Below are 24,895 nucleotides of genomic sequence, written 5' to 3' on the forward strand. Positions count from 1 at the left end.
TTCCACAGACCTGCACAGTTTCATGAGGCGGTCCAGTTATTCTCTACAATTCACAGCTGAAGAGACTAAGGCGCTAGCTAGGAGTAATCCCAATCTCAGATGGAAACATGGGCGCTGTGCCTCCACATTCTGGGTCATGGAAGTAAATACCAAGGAACCGGAAAACAAAAAGCCTAATTTCTTCTAAGCAGTGGAACTGGACTTTTTTTCTTTTTTCTTTTTCTTTTTCTTTTTTTTTTTTTTTTTATTTTTTTTAATATTTATTTATTTATTTATTTATTTATTTATTTATTTATTATGTATACAGTATTCTGTCTGTCTGTGTCTGCAGGCCAGAAGAGGGCACCAAACCCCATTACAGATGGTTGTGAGCCACCATGTGGTTGCTGGGAATTGAACTCATGACCTTTGGAAGAGCAGGCAATGCTCTTAACCACTGAGCCATCTCTCCAGCCCCCTTTTTTCTTTTTCTTTTACTTACCTTTTTTCTTTTCTTTTTTCTTTTTTTCCTTTCTTTCTGTTTTTTTTTTTTTTTTTTTTTTTTTTTTTTTTTTTTTTTTTTTTTTGAAACAGGCATTCTCTGTGTAGCCTTGGCTATCCTGGAACTCACTCTGTAGACCAGACTGTCCTCGAACTCACAGAGATTCGCCTGCCTCTGCCTCCTGAGTGCTGGGATTAAAGGAACTGGACTTTCATTATCTGCTCACCTCTTCTATTGTATACCTACTTTTTATTTTATTTCACTTTGAGAAATGGTAAATGTGGGTTGCAGAGGTTTTATGAAAAAGAAAAATTGAACCTCCTCCCATCTAAAATACTATTAAATAATGTGAACAATATTTTAATTTCTAATAATCATAAAAAGTCTGATATGCGCATCAGAAATATTGAAGAATTTCTGGAAGGAAACAGAGAAGAGCAGAAAAAAAGGGGGAGGCCCACAGTTTCACCCTAAGCTAAAGAACTATTGGCCTTTGTTAGTTTCAGGGGGAAAAGGAGACAGTTTCTCCAAGAATTTTGCCCTTGGCCAGTCGACCTCTCCCCAGCAGAAGACACATCCAAAAATGTGTGGCAGAACTAGTTATCTTTAAAGGATTTCTCTTTAAAAATGTGTAGGTCAGGGTGGGGGTGAATTGGGAAAACATTGGGAAAAACAGGTGAATATGATCAACACGTACACTAAACTCTCAATGAACCATAAAATGGATGGACGGGGAGAATGGAGAAAGAGGCCTGGGAAGCGCATGGAGAATGCAGAGGACACACTTATACCGCCGGGAGACACACGACACAGCAGCCACTGCTCAAGTTTCAGACCTTGAAAGAGCCAAAGACTGCAAGAAATCATGTTTTCAAGGTCTAAATAATCAAAAGGTCGCCCAACGAAGTTAGGCTCACCAAGAAAGACTGGAAAAATAATTCAGTACATCTGTATCTCCTTTTCAGTGTGACAACCTCATCATCAATTCATATGGTGGATTTTATTTTTAATAATGAAAAGATTAATTGATCTTAAGAAAGCGGGTTTCGGTGGGCACAGTAGGAAGGGATGTGATAATCAAAAGCACAACTTTGAATCTGGGGATAGATAACTCAAAACTGTGGGAAGTAGATTATTTTAGATCCTCTAATGTCTCAGAGATGAAAACTTGGAGGAGAAATGTTCTTTATTGTCCTGGTTTCGAGCAAAGCTCTTCTTGACATTTGAACTGTTAAAGAATCCCAGAAAATACCTGTCTTAAGCATTGAAGTGTGTGGAGGCAGGGAAAGCCCTTTTCTACACACAGACTCTAACGTTTGAGCTGAAACCCAAACCACTTTCTTTATGGAGTTGGTCCAGCCTTTGTAACATGTCAAATCATTCTCTTTTAGGGACTTCCAGGCACTGAGGGAGACTCTGGCCTGCAAGGCGAACCAGGTGCTAAGGTAACCACCCTAAAGTGTACGAGAGAGGGACATCTCTAACTTAACACCCACACTTGCCCCTGGTTGATGAACACCATTCTTTTGGAGGGTACAAGGTTGAGACAGGGTCTCACTGTGTTGTCCTCACTGTCCTGGAACTCACTACGTAGAGCAGGTTGGCCTTGAACTCACAGAGATCCACTGTCTGCCTCCCGAGTACTGAGTGCTGGGATTAAAGGTGTGTGCCGCCACGCCTGGTGACAAACACCATGGTGAAGGCAGATAAAGGCTGTCACACAGAAGTACTTTGGATGATGCCCCTTATAATATGCATTCCTGTGATGCTTAGGCTGCCCTTTGTCTTTTCAGGGAGATATTGGACCTACCGGCAGCACCGGAGCAACTGGGGAGCCAGGGTCACGTGTGAGTACCTACAACAAACAAATTTAATGTGCTGACCCACTTGTTTGGGGAGACTCAAAATTTAACTACCCTAGATACATCAAAATACTGATTATTCAAATTACTACAAAATGTTTCATGAATTTCAGAACTACACACAAAACCCTATCTGCATTCTAAGTTTGGCATTTAGAATCCTAAGTGACTTTTCTAAAAAGCCGGTGTGCTCTGAAGAGTCTTGCGGTCACGTGGTTGTTGCTTACCATTGCATGAAGAGGAAATTCACAAATCTTTGATCAACACTTCAGGACATTTTCTAGCCTAACAGGCAGATGAAAGATTGAAATGTGATGTGTTTTTTTAAAGCCACCCCAGGGCCATATGAAGCTAATGGGATGCAAGGCAATTTTTAGGAGCAGCTGTAATTTGATATCTTAGAAAAGTTATGTTAGTATGGACAGGCATTAAGGCATGATAAGTTGTTTTTCTCCCAAATAATGATGTTCAAGGTAATTTTTAAAGTCTTTGTTCACTAACAGATAAAGTAGAGATATTTATTTTTGTATTTGATTTGTTGACTTTGATTTTCCTTTTGGGGTGGGCAGTAGGGATCAGCTTAATTTGGGGGTCGTTAATAGGAACGATGCTGTACTATTAGTACTAAATTAATCACTTAGTTCTAAAGAGAGCAACTCTGCCTTTACAACTTCATAATGTATGGTCTGTGTTTTCGCAAGTTTTGTATCTAAAAGGTGGTTTATTGATGTCAGTTGGCCATAATCTTTGCATCTCTGAAGGGAGAAACTACAGAAACTAAAAATCTGGTAAAATGATCATGACTGGATTTTGTTATATTAGCTATGTAACTTTGTTATATCAAGGAACTGCATTTCATGCAATGGCAGTGTTTGCATTCTTGATGTCAGAAGCACATTCTAGCTATATTAATTTCCAGACAGCTGACTAAATGTATTAGTATTCTAGAAACACATTGTGTGTGATTATCTTAGATACCTCCAAAGCTCTTCCAGGCAGATCAAATCATCTTATTACACTCTTGGGCCTCCTTTAGAGATAATGATTGAAGTAGAAGTGAACGACTACAAATTAGCTACTTCCTACACCTTCTAGGAACAAAATGTAAAATAAGATCAGTGAGATAGCCAAAAATTAATCTTGCTTTTTCTGCTACAAAATAGGGAGAACCAGGAGCTCCTGGAGAAGAAGGTCTCCAAGGAAAAGACGGATTGAAGGTAATATATACTTCCCAAGTCCTGGTATTATAGGCTTTAGTCGATGCTGGAGATCAACCCCCCACCAGGCATTGTATGTGCTGGACAAACGCTGCAGCAACTGAACTACATCCCAGCCCTGAGCTATCACTTTAAATATCAGACTTGATTACTACTGCATGTCAAATAAACATATACTTATTACATGACATAATTATTTCACCACATTCTTAAAAATAAACCCTTTTCATTGGATTCCAGGGGGCTCCAGGAGGAAGCGGACTTCCTGGAGAGGATGGAGACAAAGGAGAGATGGGCTCACCAGGAACAACAGGGCCCTGGGGTAGAGCAGGTCAAATGGGTCTTCCAGTAAGTACTGCTGGGTTCACTTAACTCAGTGCCACATGTACGGATAAACACATGGTCTCATGTCAAACACACCCCACACCCACACATACAAAGACATGCACGCACACACACACACACACACACACACTTTCACCTTTATATCTACAGTGTGGCTGGAGATGTCAAGTCATGTCTTAAATGAATGACAAAGCAAGGTATCACTTGTTCTCTCAGATACAAAAGGGGAAAGACACTTTTTCATAAACAACTGAACTTCTGTCATAAAGCTTTTGATGGGGAGAGTCTTCTGTTGTCTCGAACTTTGTGTGTGTGAATATTCTGCATCTTTGTTCATAGAGCCCATGTTCTTGTTATAGAATAACATCTTGGCCCCCACCCAGGTTAAGATTCTTTGTAAGCAAGATACTCTACCAATACCAGCTCCTAAATTACATTGCTTTAAGGGAAATTCCAAATTTTATAGTTAAAAAATTTCTCGCCTTGAGACAAATGTCAGATGTGAATAATGAGGGCAGTTGCAAAGGATGCTTGTGACACTCTTCCACGTGAGTGTTCCAGTCTTCGGGGTAGCTGTTCAGTTAAAGCTTTACGGTTGCCTTTTGTCTGACATGTTCTAGCAAGGAGGGGAGGGTATTCCATATTTACATATCTAAGGTTTCTTGACTTTAGAGACTCTTCTTTCCTTGGTAGAAGAATCCCTATGAATATATATATATTCCAAATAATAGGTGATAGCCCAAGCATATTTCAAACTGAAATTTAAAGAATGAGGGTAAAGAGGTTGGAGAGATGGCTCAGCAGTTAATAGCTCTTGCTGCTCCTGAAGAGGCCCCAGGCTCGGTTCCTAGAGCTCACATGGAAGTTCATAGCTGTTCCCTGCAACTCCAGTTCCAGGGCCTACAATGTTCTCTTCTAACCTTTGCAGGCCCCAAGCATGCACGTGATGTGCACACATATACGCAGGCAAAACCCTTGTGTACATAAATTGATTAACTAATTAATTAAAGGAAAAAGAATGTGGATAAAGCAGAAACATCACTGTGTTTAAATATCAGTACGAGGAAACTCTTTCCTCCAGTTTTTCCATCAGGGTAAATTGCCTATTTCTCCTCTGCCCTGACATCTAAACACAGCACACACAAATGCCTTAAGGCTCCTCCCTGAGTTTACACAACGTGAACTCACTCACTCCTCTCGTAGAATCCTCCTAACAATCTATATACGTGATCAGTCCTCATTGCACCAGACAGAAATCCAGTCTCACAGCACTGGAAGAGAAGCAGAGTTGACAGCAGGTCCTTTATTCTCTGCTTTCGGCATCCCCTAAACTCCCTGAAAGGCTCACTTTGTGTCCTGGGTTTTTACCTTCCTAGGGTTCTCATTGGTTTCCATCATTTTTAGACAATTGACGTTTTTTTTTTCCCCATTAGCATCAGGGCTAGACCCATAAAGAAGCAAACTAGCCAGTGGCAAGGAATTGTGATTCCTGCTCATTCTTGACAAATGGATGTTCTTCAGTACTGGGCATGTGGCATAGAGATAAGGCATCTCTCTGTTTAGCATGCACAGGTGGCTTTTCTCTCCAGCATGTGTACACACACACTCATATAGTGTGTTTGTCCATATGTATCATGTATATATGTGTGTTTATATATGTATATACACATACATAAAGATTATATGTATATATATCCAGTAACTGACACTTCAGCATGGATTCCTAAGACAACTAGCTTGAAGATAGAACGAGGAGAGAAGACTCTAAGTGCCCCACAGCACAGCATCCGCAGGGAGAAGACTCTAAGTGCCCCACAGCACAGCATCCGCAGGGAGAAGACTCTAAGTGCCCCACAGCACAGCATCCCCAGGACTCTGAGGTTGATGTCATGTGACAGCTGGGGGTGGGGAGAGCACAGATGGAACAGAGGCTCCAAACAGAGCATGGAAAATGATAAACACAGATCCCATCTGCGTCCTAATGTCTCCCAGGACCAATCCTGCCCAGTACACATCTTTGTTACTTTTTTCTTTTAGCAACAACACATGTGTGTTTCTTTTTTATTCTTTTTGTTGTTCTCTTTGGAATTTTAAATTCCTTTCAGATTATAAACTCAATAAAAAATACTGTGGCAGATTTTTTTCAAAAGAATTTTATGATCCAAGGAACTATTGCTTAATCAAGCAGCCTGATGTTGGTTTTATTTTGCACTTTTAAAATTGTTCCTTAGGCAATGTCACAGAGATGCTACCTTGATTTCTACAAAATAAACAAGGAAACGAATGAAAGAAAATTACTTTTTTATTTTTTCAAAAAGAGAATCTTTTCATCGTGGAAGACTGAGAATGAGATCTGTGTTGAGGAAACAAATGAGGAAAACATCAATTGACAAATTCAAAATCCAAGCTGTTGCTTCTCTGGGCTGAAGACAAAACATGCATATTTTATGCATGAATTCTATCCTAAAATGCTCGGTCGCCTGAATGCATATCTCTGCTAGAAAAGAAACATCTGTCTAACTTATGTTTGGTCATCCACAGCTGAAGAGTCTACCACAATGGTATCCCAGCTGTAAACACATGTGCAGCTATGAATTCCAAAGTGGAGCATATTCAAATGAGGTTATGTTGTTTTATTCTGTCAGTGCAAAATTCAGTTAGACTTAAATATGCTTTTTTGATCTGCTTACGTTAGAATGAGCATTTCCTTGGAAAGCTGATTCATTAGGAATTTGTGGTTGGTGGTATTAGGGACGTTCAGGGATAAAGGATATCTGATTCTTACCACCTGAGTGTTTTCTGTGGGGTTAAGGTTTTGTTTTGAATTGTTTTATCCTAAGTTAGATATAGAAGTCCTACCCTGCCCACTGTTTTCAAACCACTGGTCCCCCACTGAAGAACTGCATTGCTGGGCAAGCCAGTCTCTGTCTTATACTTTACAGTAGAGATGGGAGGACCAGGATAGACCAGGCTTAAGGGTGGGAGGAGGGGATTTGAGAGTTGAGTTTGAGTCCATATAGTTTGAGATGCTTATTAGAATTCAAAAAGAGATGTCATTGGGTAGACTGATCAGGACAGCCTTAGTTTAGGAATCATGAGCATACAGGTGGCAGTTAGCAGCATTTAACAGTGTGAGGATTGGTGAGACTACCTAAGAGGGTAAAAGAGAAGAGACCTCTGCAGCATTAAAATGTTACACAGAGGAGGGGACCGCTTTGCCTGAGATGTAAGTGGAAAATCAGGGAAACACGTTGCAATGAAAACAGAGGCTTTAAAAGGTTCTCAGTATTTTTTTTTTTTAAAAAGTGTTTCAAATAAAATAATCAATGGCTTTGGCCCTCCAGAGGTCAATTTCAGTGGTGGGAACAAAAACCCAGCTGGAGAGAGATGAGAGATTAGATCAGTGATTGGAAGAATGAGCACAACTTTCAAAAAGTTTTCTATAAGAGGAGGGAACCAGGCAAAATGATTCTGGTTCAGAAGTAAATAAACGAATGTGTGATGAATGAGTGGATGGATGGATGGATGGATGGATGGATGGATGGATGGATGGATGGGGAGGCACAGAAGCTTGAGGATTCTCTCAAGGAGCTTAACCTATCTGAATGGAGTTGGGGATGCCCCACTGAGGAGAAACCCTGATAGCACAGTGAGTGGGCTCTCTTAGAAGGATGGGTGTTGGATAAGTTGAGTAGGCCTGGGATCCAGAGCAGAAGGAGGAGCTGGCCTCACCGGCCTCACCCAGGGAAAGGGCCCTTCTTTCTCTACCAGAGAAAGGTGGCAGAAGCTGTGTGTGAATAAACAGGAGATGTAGGTGAGGTTCAGGAAGATAACTTCACCTCCTAATTTGATTGCCACTGTATCTTAATGAACTGTGAGACAAGATTGTTAACTTGAAAATGAGATGATATTGGAGGTTTAAAAATAGAGATGTGTGCAATTTATCTCCAGAGAAAAGCCTCAGTTTCAGAGCTTGCTATCCATGTTTGTACTGAAGATTAAAGAGCCAATATTAAGGAAGCTTTAGAAAGACAGCTTGGGATGCATGGAAAGTGAGCTGAATGAGACAGTAGACCTACATGACGTCAGAGCATTATTAAGGTTACCATGATATGGTTAATATTATAGGGTTTATTATATCAATAGAAAATATTGTAGAAAAGGATTGGAGGCTTTGGAACTTGATGTTTGATCATTTTATTACATATTATGTATTAATAAGGAGAAACACAGTAAATTGTAGTATTATAACCAATTGTCCATATAGAAAAAAAATCTTTTACACACACACACACTAGCTAAATATAAGCTAAATACAAGCCAACAATTCCACTCAAGAAGAAAAAAATTTTAAAAAACTCTTGGCATGATCATGCACAGATATACGTATTGCAACATTGTCAAGTATAAGGAAATTTATATAGGAAATGTGGTTAAACTGTGGTTTGACCATAATATGGAATCCTGTTGGGTAAAAAATGTGAACAGATTAAAGATGCAATGGATAATGGTAAAAGCAAAAAGAATCAGAATGCTGGAAGAGTCAGAAGACATCAAGGACAACACCACTCAAAGTTTAAAGATGCAGAATAATGACATACAGCATGAGGATCAGGAGGAATGCCATCATGTGGGAAGAAATGCCTGGGAATAGAAGAGAGTCCCAGACAATGATCGTACCCGCCCACCCACTGTAAAAAGTGGAGGCTGTCCTTCTCTCCAGTTCCATGTGTGAGTGGGTAGTGAGCACATGAGCTGTCACTGCAGTCTTACTGTCTTTATATAGATAGATAGATCGATATAGATATATAGAGAGACATATGTGTGTCTTTATATATATAAAGACATATATAAATATATATATATATATATATATATATATATAGTTGTGCGTGTATTACTGCATAATGCTTAAAGGGCAGAAGTTCGTGAAAACTACCTTTATTGAGCCCTTCATTATAAACCAGTATTTTCCAAGCTTTATGTGCACTGTAATCTCACTGGGTCTTAAGAACCCTTTCAAGAGATGTTTTTGTTTTCTATTTTTGTTTGTTTTGGTTTTTTAGCCTTTTAATTTAAGGAGTAAATAGAGCCCTACTTTAAAAAAAAAAACTTTTTAAATGTCGGCATTTATCTCAAAAAATCACTGGTCTGGTTCGAGACCTCTGCTGCACCGTTGTCACTGGGCCTTCCCCGGGACTCCTCCTGGACATTCTGCTGCTGCCTGTGTTGTGGAGACCCGCAGTCCCGGGTCCACAGGACTGCCCGCATGACACGTCTGTGTGTAAAAATGTGTGGAGAAAGACTCACTGTGTCACACTGCAGCTTCCATGATGAGATTTTTTCCCCTTCCTCTTTTTTTCCTTATTAAATTTTATTTATTTTGGTGGAGAAGGGACATGGGTAGGATCGGGAGGCATGATGTGAAAGACACAAAGAATAAATAAAGAAAAAATTTAAGTTATTTGCAAATATGTGTGTTTGTGTAGTAATCATTCTTAATGGCTGAACCATCTCTCTGACCCTCGACACCTTTAATAAATTAAACAATTCGTCAGTGGCAATGTGGCAATTAAGAGCCTGAACCATAAAAGTTCAATAGTTAAAATTCTATGCAGGTTAGCCAGCTTCTTTTGAAAACGTTATGTATTTATCTGCAATAAAAAGTCCTCTACATGGTGCAGCTATCATTTCTACCTCTGGATGCAGCTGTAATACAGCTGTAGAACGTGGCTCAGTGAGTGAGACCAGCATAGCGTTTGCTGGGAAGTGTAGGGCGTGAGTCACTTCCTAGGGTATCTATTTGTTCATTCAGCAAATATTTATCAAGGGCCTGCACAGCGCAGTGGTAAACCACCGCTTGTTTCTTGTCCGCATAAGTCCGCCAAGCTTAGGGGAACACAAATGTGAAATTTCCATTTCCATTCCCAGCTACTGAAAAGCTGTAATTATTACCCATTTTAGGACTGGCAGCCTGGCTCACTATAGATTACACTTATTCATTGTTGGTACAAAACTCCACCTAGCGCCCCGCTCTTGCTTTGAAAAACTCTACTTTACAAACTAAACAAACATCAGATGATATTAAAATGTTATTTTAGATGACTGTGTCTGTCTCTTTTCCTTGCTGCCTTTCCTTCTTCCATTAATTCTTTTCATCTCCTCCTTTATCTCCTTAATATTCTCCACTTCAGTGATATTTTGAGACTTTCCTTGACCATGTAGTAGATATATTTTATAACCTTCTTCTTTCAACAAAATGCTGAGCTAAATGCAACTCACTGAAATGTTAATTGGAATGCATTTGGGTAGACTCTCATTACACTCTTATTAACTTAAGTGAGTCTATTCCAGGAAACTTCCTTCCTAAAGAACAGTTTAATGTTTATATTGACCCATGTGTGTGCATAAAGTTAACAGCTTGCTAACAACTTGGTCTTTTAATTGCTGCAACATTTTAAAAAATAAATATAGAAATAATAGTGTTGAAAAAATAACCTCCTTTATATTCAGTGTTTATTTCAATGATTATCTGATAAAAAGTATTCAAACCCTAAACTTTTTTTCTTTAAACATTTATTTCTTTTTTATATCAAATGATCAGGGGCCAGATGGAATTGTGGGAGCTCCAGGACAAAGAGGTCGGCCAGGGAAAAAGGTAATTTTTAAAATGATCCTTTTGCATGAGCTTTCTCTCTTCTCATGTCTGGAGGTCTACAGAGCTGTAATGGTTGTATTTGCATTTGACATAAGGCGATGTAGATTTATAAATGTCATATCAAAGCATACAGCAATCAGCACTGCCCTAGAAGAGTGAACAGAGTCCTGTGAGCTGTCACGAATGCCCCAAGCATCCTGACTGATCACAGGTTGAGTGTCCGTAATAGAGCAAGCTGGTTCTTGTTTCGGGAAAGGGAGAGAAAAGGCTAAACCTGCGGCTTGTGGGCACCTCTCAAGCTGTGGCCCTAGAGAAGGGTGTTGTGTGAAGGGCTTGTGGGTGTGGCGCCAGATAGAAGGCTTACAAGTTTCTGAAGGACATGAAGTGCTGTAAGAAATGACAGGGACTCTTGCAGGCACACTGTGAGCAGGTGAGAGATGATCCTGAATGGCTAGAGCCATGCGCTTGCTTCTTTCCTGCCTGCAGTAGACCTCTGGGATGCTGAAGCTCTCTATAAAAATGGACATCTCATGATGAAATTACAATAAACACTTGCCAAAGGGAGACAGATGTATGTAACAAAAGAAGACCCATCCTGCTTGGTTAGTTTAAAAAAAAAAAAAAAAAGACGTCTTAGTCGCTTTTCAAAGTTGTTATTGTTTTTCAAATAACATGTGATAGTAGTTTCTTTAGCCAGCTGTGATTGCATACATCTGTAATTAATTCCAGCAGTCAGGCAGCAGAAACAGGAAGGTCACCTACAAGGTCAGGACCAACCTGGTCCACATAGTAAGCTCAAGGTCACAGTGAGACCCTGACTCACAAATCAAGACAAACAATAGCAATAACAGTAAACAATAGAATCACGCTTTCTACCTACCCTCTGGAGGCATTCAAGCATATGATATAATTAAATTAATTAATACATTTCTTTTCAGTCACACTAATGTCATCCACAGGGTGATAAAGGACAAACAGGACCCGTGGGAGAAGTTGGAAGCCGAGGAGCCCCTGGAAAAGCTGGAGAGAGTGGCCCTAAGGGCGCCAGAGGAACAAGAGGTGCTGTGGTCAGTATTTGATTTCTTTTCAGCACCGAGTCACTGTGGATGGAAAAGAACGGTATCCACGCTCTTAAAGCGTCATCTTTGATTGACTTTACAGAGGATGCAAAGGTTCCATTGAAAATAATCTACCTCTGCGGGATGGCGGGAGTCGCGGGCATTCCACGGTTTTAAACAGCTTAGTGGGTTTTGGACATGCAAAAGGAAAAGGAAAATTGAAAATGGAAATAAAATATGAAATGAGGTTTTAAAAATCTGATTTTAGCTCCAAAGTAGGAAAGTTTATACACTGAGCCCTTCCAATCAGGATTTAATATCTGTCTGAAGCTGTTGTCATGTTGGCAAATGGTTACGAAACTTAAGTGAACTTGAAAATGTGTTTCCATTCACTGCTAGGACCCACCCGGCTTTAACTTGAGATTATCTTCCTAAACAGCTGGAAGAAATCTGCCCCACAGCTATTTATATCGCTTCTTTGCATGAACTTTGCGTGACACAGGGCGCTGAAGCATGCCACTTCGGAACCCGACACAGCAAACCTGGGCTGCGGGTGTGTGCCTGAGCTGCTCAGGACATGACAGTGTGAAAGAAAGATACTCAAAAGACAATCTTCCACCCCATAAACTTATCTGTGATATGTTGGTGCGTTGACTGCATCTCCATCTAAACGCTCAGTGCCAGCCCTGTCACCAAGGCAAAGGGACCATTGCATAATCTGTTTGCTTTTTCAAGAAAATTTGCCATGTCTTACTGACACCTTAGCACCCATGCCTTACATGTTATGTCACTATTTCTCTGCCTTTCGCCTATGGTTTAAAAACATTATATAATGTGATTAATTTTTAATAAACATAAGAATTATTGCAGCCCCAAATAGTGCCCTTAATGTAAGCTTCTACTTTGAAGTTTTTCCTATAAGATTATTCACCTTCAAGGTTTTAAAATATACTTTTAATTAAAATGTAATTGCATCCTTCCTCTCTCCTCACCCTCACTGTGTCCCCTCCCTCCCATCTCTCCCATGCCCCCAGCTCCCTCTCAGATTTATGAATTTCTTTCCTTTGATCATTATTGTTACATATAACTCTAGATGCACAAACATACACAAATAGCCTGCTGAGTCGATTTTCCAAAGCTCCAGCTCCCACTGTTCAGCTATTATATTAATGATTTAGTGTTTGATAATATGATAAATGAGTATATATATTTAATTTTTACTTTCATATTTAAATTCCCCTTGTTATAACTATGTAATATGCTTACTTTTCTCTGAAAAACTCTCTCTCTCTCTCTCTCTCTCTATATATATATATATATACACACATACACACACACACACATACACATACATATTTGTACACAGTACCTATGTCTGTTTGGTGAGTATCTTGCTAATTTGTAACCATTACTCATAAATCTGAAGTGATGATATAATTTGTCAAATATGTTGCAAAATAAATTATAAATGATTCCATTTTGTCAATTACCTATTAATTTTGTGTCTTTTGATGAATAGACTATTTTAATTTTTGTTGTAATATGAGCGGCGGGGCTGCGTCCCCGGCACCCGGCCGCCCGCATGGCTAGCTTATGCCCCGAAATAATTACACCGGAATTGTATTCTTTTAATCACTGCCTGGCCCATTAGTTCCAGCCTCTTATTGGCTAGCTCTTACATATTGATCTAACCCATTTCTAATATTCTGTGTAGCACCATGAGCTGGCTTACCAGGGAAGATCTGCATCTGTCTGGAGTGGGAGAATCATGGTGACTCACTGACTCGGCTTCTTTCTCCCAGCATTCTGTTCTGTTTACTTCACCCACCTAAGGGTTGGCCTATCAAATGGGCCTAGGCAATTTCTTTATTAATTAACCAATGAAAGCAACAGATTAATACAAGACCCACCTCCATCAAATTTTAATGCCAAAGTTGTCAATATTTTCTTTATATTTTCTGGATTTTATACTTCATTAGAAATTCTTTCTCCAGCTGGGCAGTGGTGACACATGCCTTTAATCCCAGCACTCAGGAGGCAGAGGCAGGTGGATCTCTGTGAGTTTGAGGCCAGCCTTGTCTACAAAGTTCCAGGACAGGCACCAAAACTACAGAGAAACTCTGTCTCTAAAAACAAAAAACAGAAAACAAAAAGAAAGAAAGTAATTTTATCTCCAACAAAAGTATAAAAAAATTATCTATACTCTTATCCTAAAATATTTATAACATTGTTTTTAATTCTTTAAGCCATATGGAGATTTTTGTCTTTCTTAGTTATGGGAGATACATGCTTGTCTTCCCCCACTTACTGTTTCTTAATTCTGTTATTGAACACTCAATGTATTTTGCACTTTAGGGTAAGGCTGCTTTTACTGTAACTAAACCCAAATACTGTGTGGTTTCACACAGTCAGTCTATTTCTGGTCACAGCAGCCTGTTCTGTCTGTCATTCTGCTATGTCCGTTGAGGTCCCTCGGAGACGCCTGGCTCTGATGCCCGTCTTCTTGTGAACTTTAGCTTCAGCTCCTCAGCCCCTCCCACTACCTGGCCTTCCTACGAGAAGCAGGAGGTATCTTTCCACTTACTCGTTGCTCTCATATTTCTGTTTATCTTTCTAACTTTTTACATTGACTGGAACTCGGAGAGCATTAAGGACTGCAACTCTTGGATGAGAAGCTGAAAATGACCCTAGTGAGAACACTCCTGAGGTCTTGTGGTTGAGTGTCCTTTCCAAAACAGACTTTCCTCCTTTAGAGAAATGTCCTTTCTTTCTTAAATGACAGTTTCAACTAGGAGAGTAAATTTTGCTGTGGTCTACAACATTTGCTTATGTCGGAGTTTCAGTTATTGCATTCTGGTCTTTGCTGCATTTTGAGTTTGTGAGCAGGAAGACAGGTGTAGAATTTACCTTCATTCTTTTACGTGTAGATACTGAGTTCTCCCGCCCCTTTGTTGCTGTCTAGAGCTTTTCCTGTTTTCCCCTTGCCCATTTCTCCTCCTTTTGATTCTTATTAACACACTGGGTTGGGAAAATCCCCTTGCCACATTTACACTAACAGTCCTCCGGCTCTCCCGTGCCCTACCTTCCCTTACTGGGGTGAAGCTCAAGTGATTTCACGCATGACAGTGGTTGTCAGACCATTGTATCTGTGAGTGTTGCCTGCTTCTCCTAAGCAGACGTTAGTGTCACAGGTGAAGACTCACAAAAGGCTAAAGAAACACCCAAAAGACAGGCTTAAAAGAAAGAAATATAACCGAGGGACACATCCATCCGAAGAGATGTGCAAATCACAGCAAGAAACACACAGAATGAGCCTCTTGGACACCTGCAAAACCTCAGGGCCCCTCAAAGACCCTGAGGATAATGAAATAGCTGAGACATCAGAGAAAACTTAGAACCTTCTACAAATGTTCAATGGCCACAGGGAGGCCCCTTTGTTCTTCGTTTAGTGAATACACTTTAGTCTACCTTTTCCTGTCTGGCACTGGCGAAATTCCTCTTGTTTTTATGTTGGTGTTTTCCCAGCATCCACTTAGGAACAGCCTGTAAGTCCGGATTTATTTTTCTTCTCATGAAGAGTTGTGCTGAAGAATTCTAAATTCAAGTAGATTCCTTTTTAAAGTCTCTTTCTCCTTCCTAATTATCTCATCCTACTCAGAGAATGTAATCTGGGATTCCTCCTGCCTTGAAGAACTTGGTTAAAATTTTGTTTGAAGTCATTAGGTACTCAATATTTATAAAGCTGTGTGCTCTCTGTGGGTGTGTGAACACAAATCCCACCTATTTCTATCACATGAAGCCCATTCACTGAGCTTCTCACATCCTGGGCCCTCTCTTCCTCTCCTGGTGATGTCTAAAAAAGTCGCTAAACCCTTGTACCGTATTGTCTGTGTATCAACAGATACACTCTTAGGTACATTGAGGAGCATGGAATTTCCATTACGCTGCACATGTTTTATTTCCTCTAATAGCAGCTCCCATTTATCCACCCTTCGAGCCAGCAGCGGCTTTCAGTCATGCCCGCTGTCTGGACACAGTTGCCAAGCTGCCTCGTTTAACCTCTAAGGAAACGCTGCTGTCCGGTACCCAGAACAAGCAAGGAAACAGGAAAAGCTTCCGACTCCTTCTCCAAATCAGTCAAGTTGACTTTACCTGGCCCTTTCCATCTCTTAATTTTAGAGCTTGAAACTTCTCTGAAACCATTTGCACACCAGAAATGACTTTCTGCCTTGCATACATTCAGACCTAATTTTGGCCTCAAATCACAAAATTTTGGCTCAGAAACTATGCTTATCTTCCAGAATTCATTCAATTAAACAAATTCCTTTCCACTTTCCCCTTCTCCTTCTCATGTCATTCGTTCGTCTTAATCTAATCTAATCTTCTTTAAAAGCCTTAGCAATTTTTCTTGTGTTTTTTTTAGTTAGTACTGTGACTGAATCAATACATTCCAATGGAAAAATCTCTATGATGTAGCATGTCTGAATTCTTATTTAAATTGACTTTGCATAGTTCTTTCTCAAACTGAAATGTGTTCCAATCCAAATCTTCCTAAAAGTCCTGATTCATGGTTAATAATTGTAGCATGAACTTTTTTTTTAGAAATATATCAAGCTGTGCATTGTATGTGAGATACAGTGGAGCAGCTTGGCCAGGTGGGACGCCACACACAGATCCTCACAGCTCCTTAGCACAGTGCATGGCAAACCACATACCTACTCTGTGCCATCATTTCCGTACCACCTCTTTGTTCTGAGACCCAAACAGGAGAATCCTGTGTGCAAACTCTGAGATAATGAGAGAATTAGGCCATTTTTACTATCACTACTTTTATCTGTTTTTCACCTGTCTGAGTCATCTTTTGAATAGATTAGGAGCGTTTCCTGATCAGTCTTTAATTTATATTGCTTTCTCATCTGTAAAATACTGATAACAATAATCTTATTATGGTAATGACACACACGTTGCCAGTATTTCTAATCTGTCAACTTTGGCCCGTGTTAAAGCCATGCTCCAGGAAGCATCTGGAATCATCTATGAGGATGTAGCTGTTCTGAATCCCAAAGTCACAATATCAAACACTATCGGGTTCCACTTTCTGATACCCAGCGACCACAAACTTTGACAGACACGAACTGCATTTCCAAGAACCTTCTAGGGGCCAGCAGTATTCCAATAAGTGAGCATGGTTTTTAATAGGCACATACCAGAAATGAACCAGAGACATTGCTTGTAGGACTTCTGCAGGAAAAAACAGACAAAAATTTGGGGTGTCATATTTCTGTTTTCCCAATTATACTAGGTAGAAAATCTAAAGACACAGGCTTCAATAATAGTCATAGATGCTTACCAGTTCACTTGTTTATTTTCTCTCTCATATTTATTTTGATTTTTAGGGTCCATTAGGATTGATGGGACCTGATGGAGAACCAGGAATACCAGGATACAGAGTAAACATTTCTAATTTTAAATATATGCATATATGTATTTGTTCAAGACAAGAAAGCATTTTAGTTTATATCCCAAACGTGCAAATTAAGATCCACTTTTCTTTATTTAAACTTTATTATAAAAAGCATGCAAATGAAAAGCATCATTCACTGAGATTAGACCCAAGGTCTACATATCTCAATAAAGTTCTGTACAGTTAGAATGGATATTGTGGAGATTGACATTGGATTTTACACCTTCACTACGCATATATTTGTCTATGCACTTATCCACCACCAAAAAAAAAAGGAAGTTCTAATAAGTTTAAGAAAATAAAGTAAACCCTGTTATTTATAAAGGTTTGTTTTCTTGATAAAGCATTGTGGTATATTTAATTCTCAAGCTCCAAAAAGTGTGTCTTACTTTTCTTCTCAGAACACTGAAATGTATGATAACATGGACTTGGTAGCATTAGATAGTACATGACAGTCTGGGGACTGTCTCTTTATTTGTTCCTCTTCTTATAGGGCCATCAAGGTCCACCAGGACCCTCTGGATTGCCAGGACCTAAAGGAGAAAAGGTATGTGTGTTTGTGTGCATGTGTGTTGTCTTTTTAATTTCAAAGTTACATAGTAAATCTATGATTTCTTTCTAAATGAATGCATGGCAATATTGCAAAGAGATAGAACCACTTTTTAAGTTGGAAAATTTGCAAAATCTAAGAGGATATAAATACCAAAGAACTAAAATTCAAGGAAATTATTAAAATATCTTCCATGGGTGAATTAAAGATTGAGGTGAGAGAGTGTATGTAAAGGTGATATACAGTTTCATAAAATCAAAATTATTTATTGAAAGAAAATGTGATGTGCTGGATGAAATGACCATAACACATAAATATTGGCTTAGGTTTAAATTTCCTACTGAGTTAGGAATGACTCAAGCATTACTCGGTTTATGATTTAACTGAAGGTCTGCATGTTTTGAGAATTCCTAGGATGCATTCTGTGTGATTAAAGCAGATTAATACTTTCAAGAACCATATTCTGTACTAGGCTTTCTTTTTTGACCTACCAGGTCCCAAATCATGATATGGAGGTTTCTTTTTAGTTTTGAATGTTCGGCCTGGCTTAGGCTCATTTCTGGCTGTCTCTTTAAACTGAAATTGACCTCTTTGTTTCTATTTACCTTTTGCCTCGAGGCTTTTTACTTTTATTTCTGTATGATCTACTCTGTGTCTGCTGACTAGTGCCTGTCTCACTGGTCCCCGGTATCTCCTCTTTTTCTCTCATTTTCTTCTCCCGTTCTCAAGCCTAGATTTCTCCTCCTATTTATTCTTTTTGCCTGCTGGCCTTGCCTATCCCTCTTTGACCCAGCTATTGGCCATTCAACTTTTTATTAGACCAATCAGGTGCCTTAGGCAGGCAAGATGAAACAGCAACACATCTTTTCATAATTAACCAAATGAAGCATAAACAAATGTAATACACCTTTACATAGTTAAAGTGATATTCCCCAGCATAAACAAATATAACACATCTTTATGTAGTTAAATATTCCACATCATAAATAGATGTAACACATCTTTACATAGTTAAATATTCCCCAACAATATATAAACTGTAGAACAAATGATATATAGAGCTGTATATAAAATATGATACATTTAAATTCTTAGCTATAAAGTTTCCACTTAAAGCCAAAATCACATTAGACAATAACAGAGTATTTGGAATAAACTTACTTAATTGATTTGTTTTAGTAAACTATTGTTTTCATTTTAGGGCTACCCAGGAGAAGACAGCAAAGTCCTAGGACCTCCCGGGCCTCGAGGTGAACCAGTAGGTCTTTTCTAAAATTACTTTGGTACCTCAGGATAAAATGCAATCAGAAGCTTTCAGTGCCAATCATATCATTTCAAAGTTCTAACTGGTCAGTTTTATAATTTGGCTTTATAGTAAAGCAATACTTATCTCCATACCATCTAAATAATGTAACAGTCTTAGATATGAAAAAATACATTAGTCAAGAATCTTAGCCAAGATGTATGTTTAAGAAAATTAATTGTGAAATCCTTCAACATTGAATGCATGACAAATTTTTACAGAGACTGTCCAAAACAAATATACTTTAGACTTTTTAGGGCAAATATTTCTTTAATTATCAGGATCAGATCTGTTTCTGAAGTATTTTTATAAAATATGATCTATATATGTTTATAATAATTTATCCACAGTTGCCAAGTGATTTGCTAGCTTTTAAAACCAGTCAGAGTCAATTTCTTTTCAAGACTATGGACCTATAGTCTTCAAATCCAGCGAATTAAAGACAAACTGTAACCACTGTTTTTGGAAAGTAGCTACTAGTATTGTTTTGATATCCAAATAACCAATCCTGTCATCATTTGAGGCTAAAATACTAGGTGAAGAATGTATGTAAACTCAAGTGGATGGGTAACACTTACTTCACAGAAATAAGCATATTAGTTATAGTTTCCATTTTCCTCATAGTGTAATTCAAAATAAAGGCTACTGGAAAGCATGGAATCAAAATGTATAGTCCCGATATTTTGATATGGCTTCATGGTTACAGTTTCCATTGATATTTGACTGTAGAAAATAATATAGAAAATTCTAGAATGTTTCAAGTTGGGACACTTCATATCAAGGTAATCTCTCTGTGCAAATATTTATGTGTCTTTATGAAATAGGTTTTAATCTGTCTAAACCACTTAGAGCAGCGGTTCTCAACCCGCGGGTCATGACCCCTTTGGGATGTGGGCCGACCCTTTCATGAAGGTTGCATATCTGATACCCTGTAAATCGGATATTTGTATTACAATTTGTAACAATAGCAATATTACAGTTATAAAGTAATAACTAAAATGATTTTATGGTTGGGGTCACTACAACATGAGGAACTGTACTAAAGGATCATGGCATTAGGAAGGACTCCGTGGGCAATATTTGGAAATAATATAAAATTGCCCAAGAAACAGAAAAAAAATTGCTAAGTAGAGAATAGTAGTATTTGCTTTCCCAAGTTTTGGAATGTCAATCAAAGACTGTCTGCTAAAATGTAGTAAATACCTGTGCATTAAAAGTAAAACTAATTGTGGTAGGATTTCCCAGTAGACATGAGACAGGCATGGGGCTTAAACCAGATTCTCAGTATAAGATAGGGTCAGAGCTTCTCTTTGCCGAGTGCCTACCAACTATTCATCTAGAAGTAAGGTGATCTTATCTATCAGTAGCGTGTAATAATCCATCTATAATAGTCCCTGCTTTTCCCACTTACCTCAATTTAAGTTTCTGTTCTGACAGGAAGTTCTAGTATGTAATAGCTAATGCTCTATGTAAATTTTAAAGATTATAGTTTGAACAGTTTATCAAAACATTCATATGACAAGTATTTTAAAAAACAAGTCTTATTTTGTTAGGTTAGTTGAAGAAGACTGCAGAGTAAATGGAATTAAGTCTTATACAAATTTCAATCCATTTAACATTAAGAAAACTACAAGATTTATAATATTATACTTATAAAATTCATGGTTTTGTTAAACATCATTTCTTCAATATTTTTCATAGAATATTATGAGACCTTATTCATATAATTTTCTGTTTAGCAGCGAACCTCATACTAATTATATCTGTGTTATAATTAATTATAGATATAACTGGGTATAAAAGTTTTGAAATTATATGGCAACTGTGTATAAATTAATTTATCAAGGTTTAATTCTGTAGCACATTTGATATCTCTTGAAATTCAATCATTTTCATTCACATAGCAGACTTAAAAAATATACTATACCTTTTATTTTTGACAAAAGAATAAACCACCCTAATTGTGGCATCCACACTCAGGAGTTACAGTCAGGAAACTGATTGTCTTTGTGTGTGCTCTCTGTAGGGCCCAATCGGAGAACATGGAGACAGAGGAGAGCATGGTGATGAAGGCTATAAGGTAACCACTGGAAGCATCAACACCTTACTTCTAAATTTGAGCAGAATTTCCCTGAAACTGTGTTCAGTTTTCAAACAAATGCAAACACCATGAAATAATCAGCCATGCACTCTGTTTTGGATCCAGAGAACACTGAGCTCTTTTTGCTTCCTAGTGTTGACTTTTCACAATCGCCTTTTCCTCACCATAGTGATGTCAGCTGGAGAGTTATCACCCTACTTAAACAGATCTAGATTCCTGCCCTACCTAAAGACTGACTGAAGGACTAGATGGATAATATTATAGCACTATGACTTAAATTAGTCCTTAGCTTCTTGCATTTCTTGGACTAAGATCCACTTAATCCCCTGAAATGGTTAGCCCATATACAGAACTTACTCAAGGTTACTTTCTGACGCGTGCTCCTGTGGATGGTGTTTTATGCTCTTGCCTGCCATCTCTTGTCTCTGTTTACATCGTTGACTTCCCTGTCACTTTAGTCTCCTTTATTTGCTCACAAGATCCACTCCTGCTCCCAGCATTACATAATCCTTGCTTACAGAGACTCTGCTGTGTATAATGTGTCTCTAATTTTCCTCTCATCTGACTCGAAGATCAACCTTGACCTTTGCAACCTTACGATATAGTTTATAGGTCACTCAACACACTCTTCTGTCTTTTGTTTATGTATTTTTTTTTTGCTAGTTGGTTTTTTAAGTACATGGTCCCTTAGCTCCTCAATTAGAATCTAACTTTGTTCAATCTTATATAATGTTTGGTTGGAAGCCCTACATACAATTTACCTTTAATAATGAAATGGTGGATTACTTGACCCAGTACCTCTCTGTCTTAAGGTTGATGTACTGTGCTCACTACTGTAAGGCAGACCTAGATTAGCCAAGTTGGTTAGACAAGCAGGTAGACAGATAATTGCCATCATTAAACTCATCTTCTCAAAATATCTTTTTTTTAAGATATCTTTTGTCTGACTTATTTTAATAGCTGTCTGACTTATTTTAATAGCTGTCTAACTAGACTCCCTGTCCCCAGTCATAGCCCTCTCAAATCCACTTACCAGTTATACCACACAAATCTATCTCTACTTCCCACACTTCTTCCTTGACCAGAAAGTTCTCACTTCAGGAATCATCCTGAAGGTAGACTCTCTGAGGATGCATTTGTCCCCCACTTGGCTCACACAATCTGATTCAGCTCATCCCTCCACTACTATCTTCAAACAGAATTCACCACCTTTCCTTACTCTCTTTCCCAAGATTTGACAAAACCCTTTTCTGTATCACATGTAAGTTTTGCTGCTTCAGAAATATGGCCGTTTTCAGTGTTTACCAAGATATCTCAGAGTATGAAGTGAAACATCCAGGAACTGGTTTCTCATTGATGAGAACTGTTCCTTGACTTCATAGAGTCCAAAGAGGCAGTGGTTATGTGGTCACTGTGGAAAAGTCTCCCTACTATGACAAGTCAGGGAAGCAGCAAAGTTGTGGCTGACCATCACCAACCTGAGCTTTGTAGCTGACTCAGATTTTCGGGAGATCTTTAATAAAGTGTCTTAGTTAGGGTGTCTATTGCTCTGAAGAGACACTAGGATCATGGCAACTCTTACAAATAAAACTTTAATTAAGATAGTGGTTTACAGTTTTAGAGATTCAGTCCATTTTCATCATGATGAGGAACATGGCAGCAACCAGGTGGATGTAGTGCTGGCTACATCTTGACCAGAAGGCAGCAGGAAGTTGACTGATAGTCACACTGAGGGAAGCTTGAACAAGAGAGACATCAGAGCCTGCCCCCACAGTGACACACTTCCTCCAACTGAGCCACACCTCCTAATAATGCCACTCCCTTTGGGGGACATTTTCTTTCAAACCACCACATGTAGCCACATCTATAAAGACTCTTTTTCCAAATAATACAACATTTACAGGGTTCAAAGATTAGGTACCATCCTAACCCACCATCCAATCCTCTGTGTTAGCTCACATTTTAAAAAACAAAACCAAAAACTATATTTATCCAGCATAATATACCAGAATCATCAAACTATCCCTCAACTATATGTACTATCCTATTTCAAATAAGACTTTATATTTAAATTAGGCTCTAGAATACTATGCTTCCATTTAAGTGAGAACTGTCTAGGTCACATGACTGAGTTTACTTGAATTAATAGAATCTCTTCTATTCCTAGGGCCATATGGGTGTGCCAGGACTCCAAGGTGCCACTGGACAACAAGGGCCCCCAGTATGTTGTGCAAGTTTTCTATCATTCCAACAATCAAAGAAAATCACATTTATATAGCCCATTTCTTATTTGCCTTACATGGTATTTCTCTCTTGGCTCCTATTAAAGGGTGAACCTGGTGATCAGGGTGGACATGGACTGAAGGGAGAGAGAGGATCTGAAGTAAGTGAGACTTGTTGGCTTTGGAAAGTGGGCACACCAGAGAATGTTGTTTATTATCCTTTAAATAGTCATTTGCTCTCCTGAATGGAGATCACTATAAGCCTGGTGGTGGGTAGTGTCAAAAAATGTGCTAAACCATAACTGAGTAACTCATATCTTTTGACTAGAATCTAAATTGCGCTTTACCTATCTTGGCATTGTAAAAAATCACGTGAGGATAGCCCCTAAGGTAGTCTGTTACGGAGCTTTCCAGTGGCGGTACCAGCATTGTACACTGAAAACTATCAGTCAAATAGACCCAGGTGTAGAAAACTATTGAAGACTTGCTCAAGAAGGGTAATAAAACTATTTGTAACAATCACAATAGGTATAGGGAGCTCCATAATGAGGGTTTAGAGTCAGACAGAAATTGGGTTTGATTCTGAATATATTGGCCAGGAGCAGGGTGAGGATAAGTGAACAGAAAATTACCAAGAACAGCCTTAGGAGTAAGGGACAGTCCAGATAAGCAGGCTAGCGGCAGTCCTGGTGTAAACAGGCCGAAGGTGATCAGACATCACGTGGAGGTGGGCAGCGAGGGGTGCCATATCGAGAGGGATCAGAGACCCTGGGCAGGGCAGGCCCACGGGGAGGAGCCTGATGGAAGTTCATCCAGGCAAAGAATCTATCTGAGATGATAAGGGTAGATTGAGCCATTTGGTTATGTCGCATAGATTCAACAATTGATAAAGGAGATTGGTTTCCATAAAACAAATCAATTATTTGTTATCAATCAAATGACAACTCTGTTGGTTCACTAAAATTAAACTTCTCCCAGACACACCTGGCCTCAAACACACAGCAGGAGACTTTACACCCTCAGTCCATGGTCACCCTGCTTCTCACGACATTCTGACTTCACATGCTACTGACTCAAGGTTGAAGCATCTTTTTTCTAGTGGTAAGGCTTGAACTCAGGGCCTTTGAGACTCTAAGAAAGGGTTCTGTTGCTAAGCTACACTCCTGGCCCCTTAAAATTCAATGTTTAAGAAAATGTATTGTAGCTTAACTTTAAATTTCCTAAGGATGGGTAGAGAGACAATGGCGAGTTTATGCTTCTTCTCATTTATAAAGGTGTCTTCACTCCGATTTGTGCTTCCATCTGGAAGAGCCAAGCAGTAAGATGACATGGATCAGATCTAGTGAATACAAGTTCAGTAGTTGTTCAATCACATAGATGCCTTTAAAAATATTCAGGGAGAGGAGCAGAGAAAAATATAGAACTCAATAAAAATCAATAAAAAAGAAAAAAATCAAAAAAATTATAATATATATTAGATTTTTCTTTTTTTCAGGTTATATATGTAGTAACATCACATCGGATTCTCTAATAAAAAAGAATTAGGAGTTAAGGATATAGCTCAGTCAGTAAATTACTGACCTTGTAAGCATGGGGATCTGCTTTGGATTCCCCAGAAGCCATATTTTAAAAGT

General features: G+C 38.8%; 1 protein-coding gene across 4 annotated transcripts in view; it reads left to right on the top strand.

The window, feature by feature from the left end:
• Col24a1 (collagen type XXIV alpha 1 chain) overlaps window positions 1–24,895 on the top strand; it is a 240,113-nt gene that overhangs the window by 152,988 nt on the left and 62,230 nt on the right. For all 4 annotated transcript variants that reach the window (XR_009058690.1, XM_057794063.1, XM_057794064.1 and 1 more), the window contains exons 34-45: window positions 1,873–1,926; window positions 2,275–2,328; window positions 3,507–3,560; window positions 3,801–3,908; window positions 10,510–10,563; window positions 11,523–11,630; window positions 17,018–17,071; window positions 17,579–17,632; window positions 18,837–18,893; window positions 20,965–21,018; window positions 23,207–23,260; window positions 23,369–23,422. Coding sequence is in view for 3 of the 4 variants with exons in the window: in XM_057794063.1 (XP_057650046.1) it covers window positions 1,873–1,926; window positions 2,275–2,328; window positions 3,507–3,560; window positions 3,801–3,908; window positions 10,510–10,563; window positions 11,523–11,630; window positions 17,018–17,071; window positions 17,579–17,632; window positions 18,837–18,893; window positions 20,965–21,018; window positions 23,207–23,260; window positions 23,369–23,422 (759 nt within the window). In the remaining variant the exon portion in view is untranslated. The remainder of the gene's footprint in view (window positions 1–1,872; window positions 1,927–2,274; window positions 2,329–3,506; window positions 3,561–3,800; window positions 3,909–10,509; window positions 10,564–11,522; window positions 11,631–17,017; window positions 17,072–17,578; window positions 17,633–18,836; window positions 18,894–20,964; window positions 21,019–23,206; window positions 23,261–23,368; window positions 23,423–24,895) is intronic.

The sequence above is a fragment of the Chionomys nivalis genome, chromosome 18 (genome assembly GCF_950005125.1).
Source record: "Chionomys nivalis chromosome 18, mChiNiv1.1, whole genome shotgun sequence".
Taxonomy (NCBI): domain Eukaryota; kingdom Metazoa; phylum Chordata; class Mammalia; order Rodentia; family Cricetidae; genus Chionomys; species Chionomys nivalis.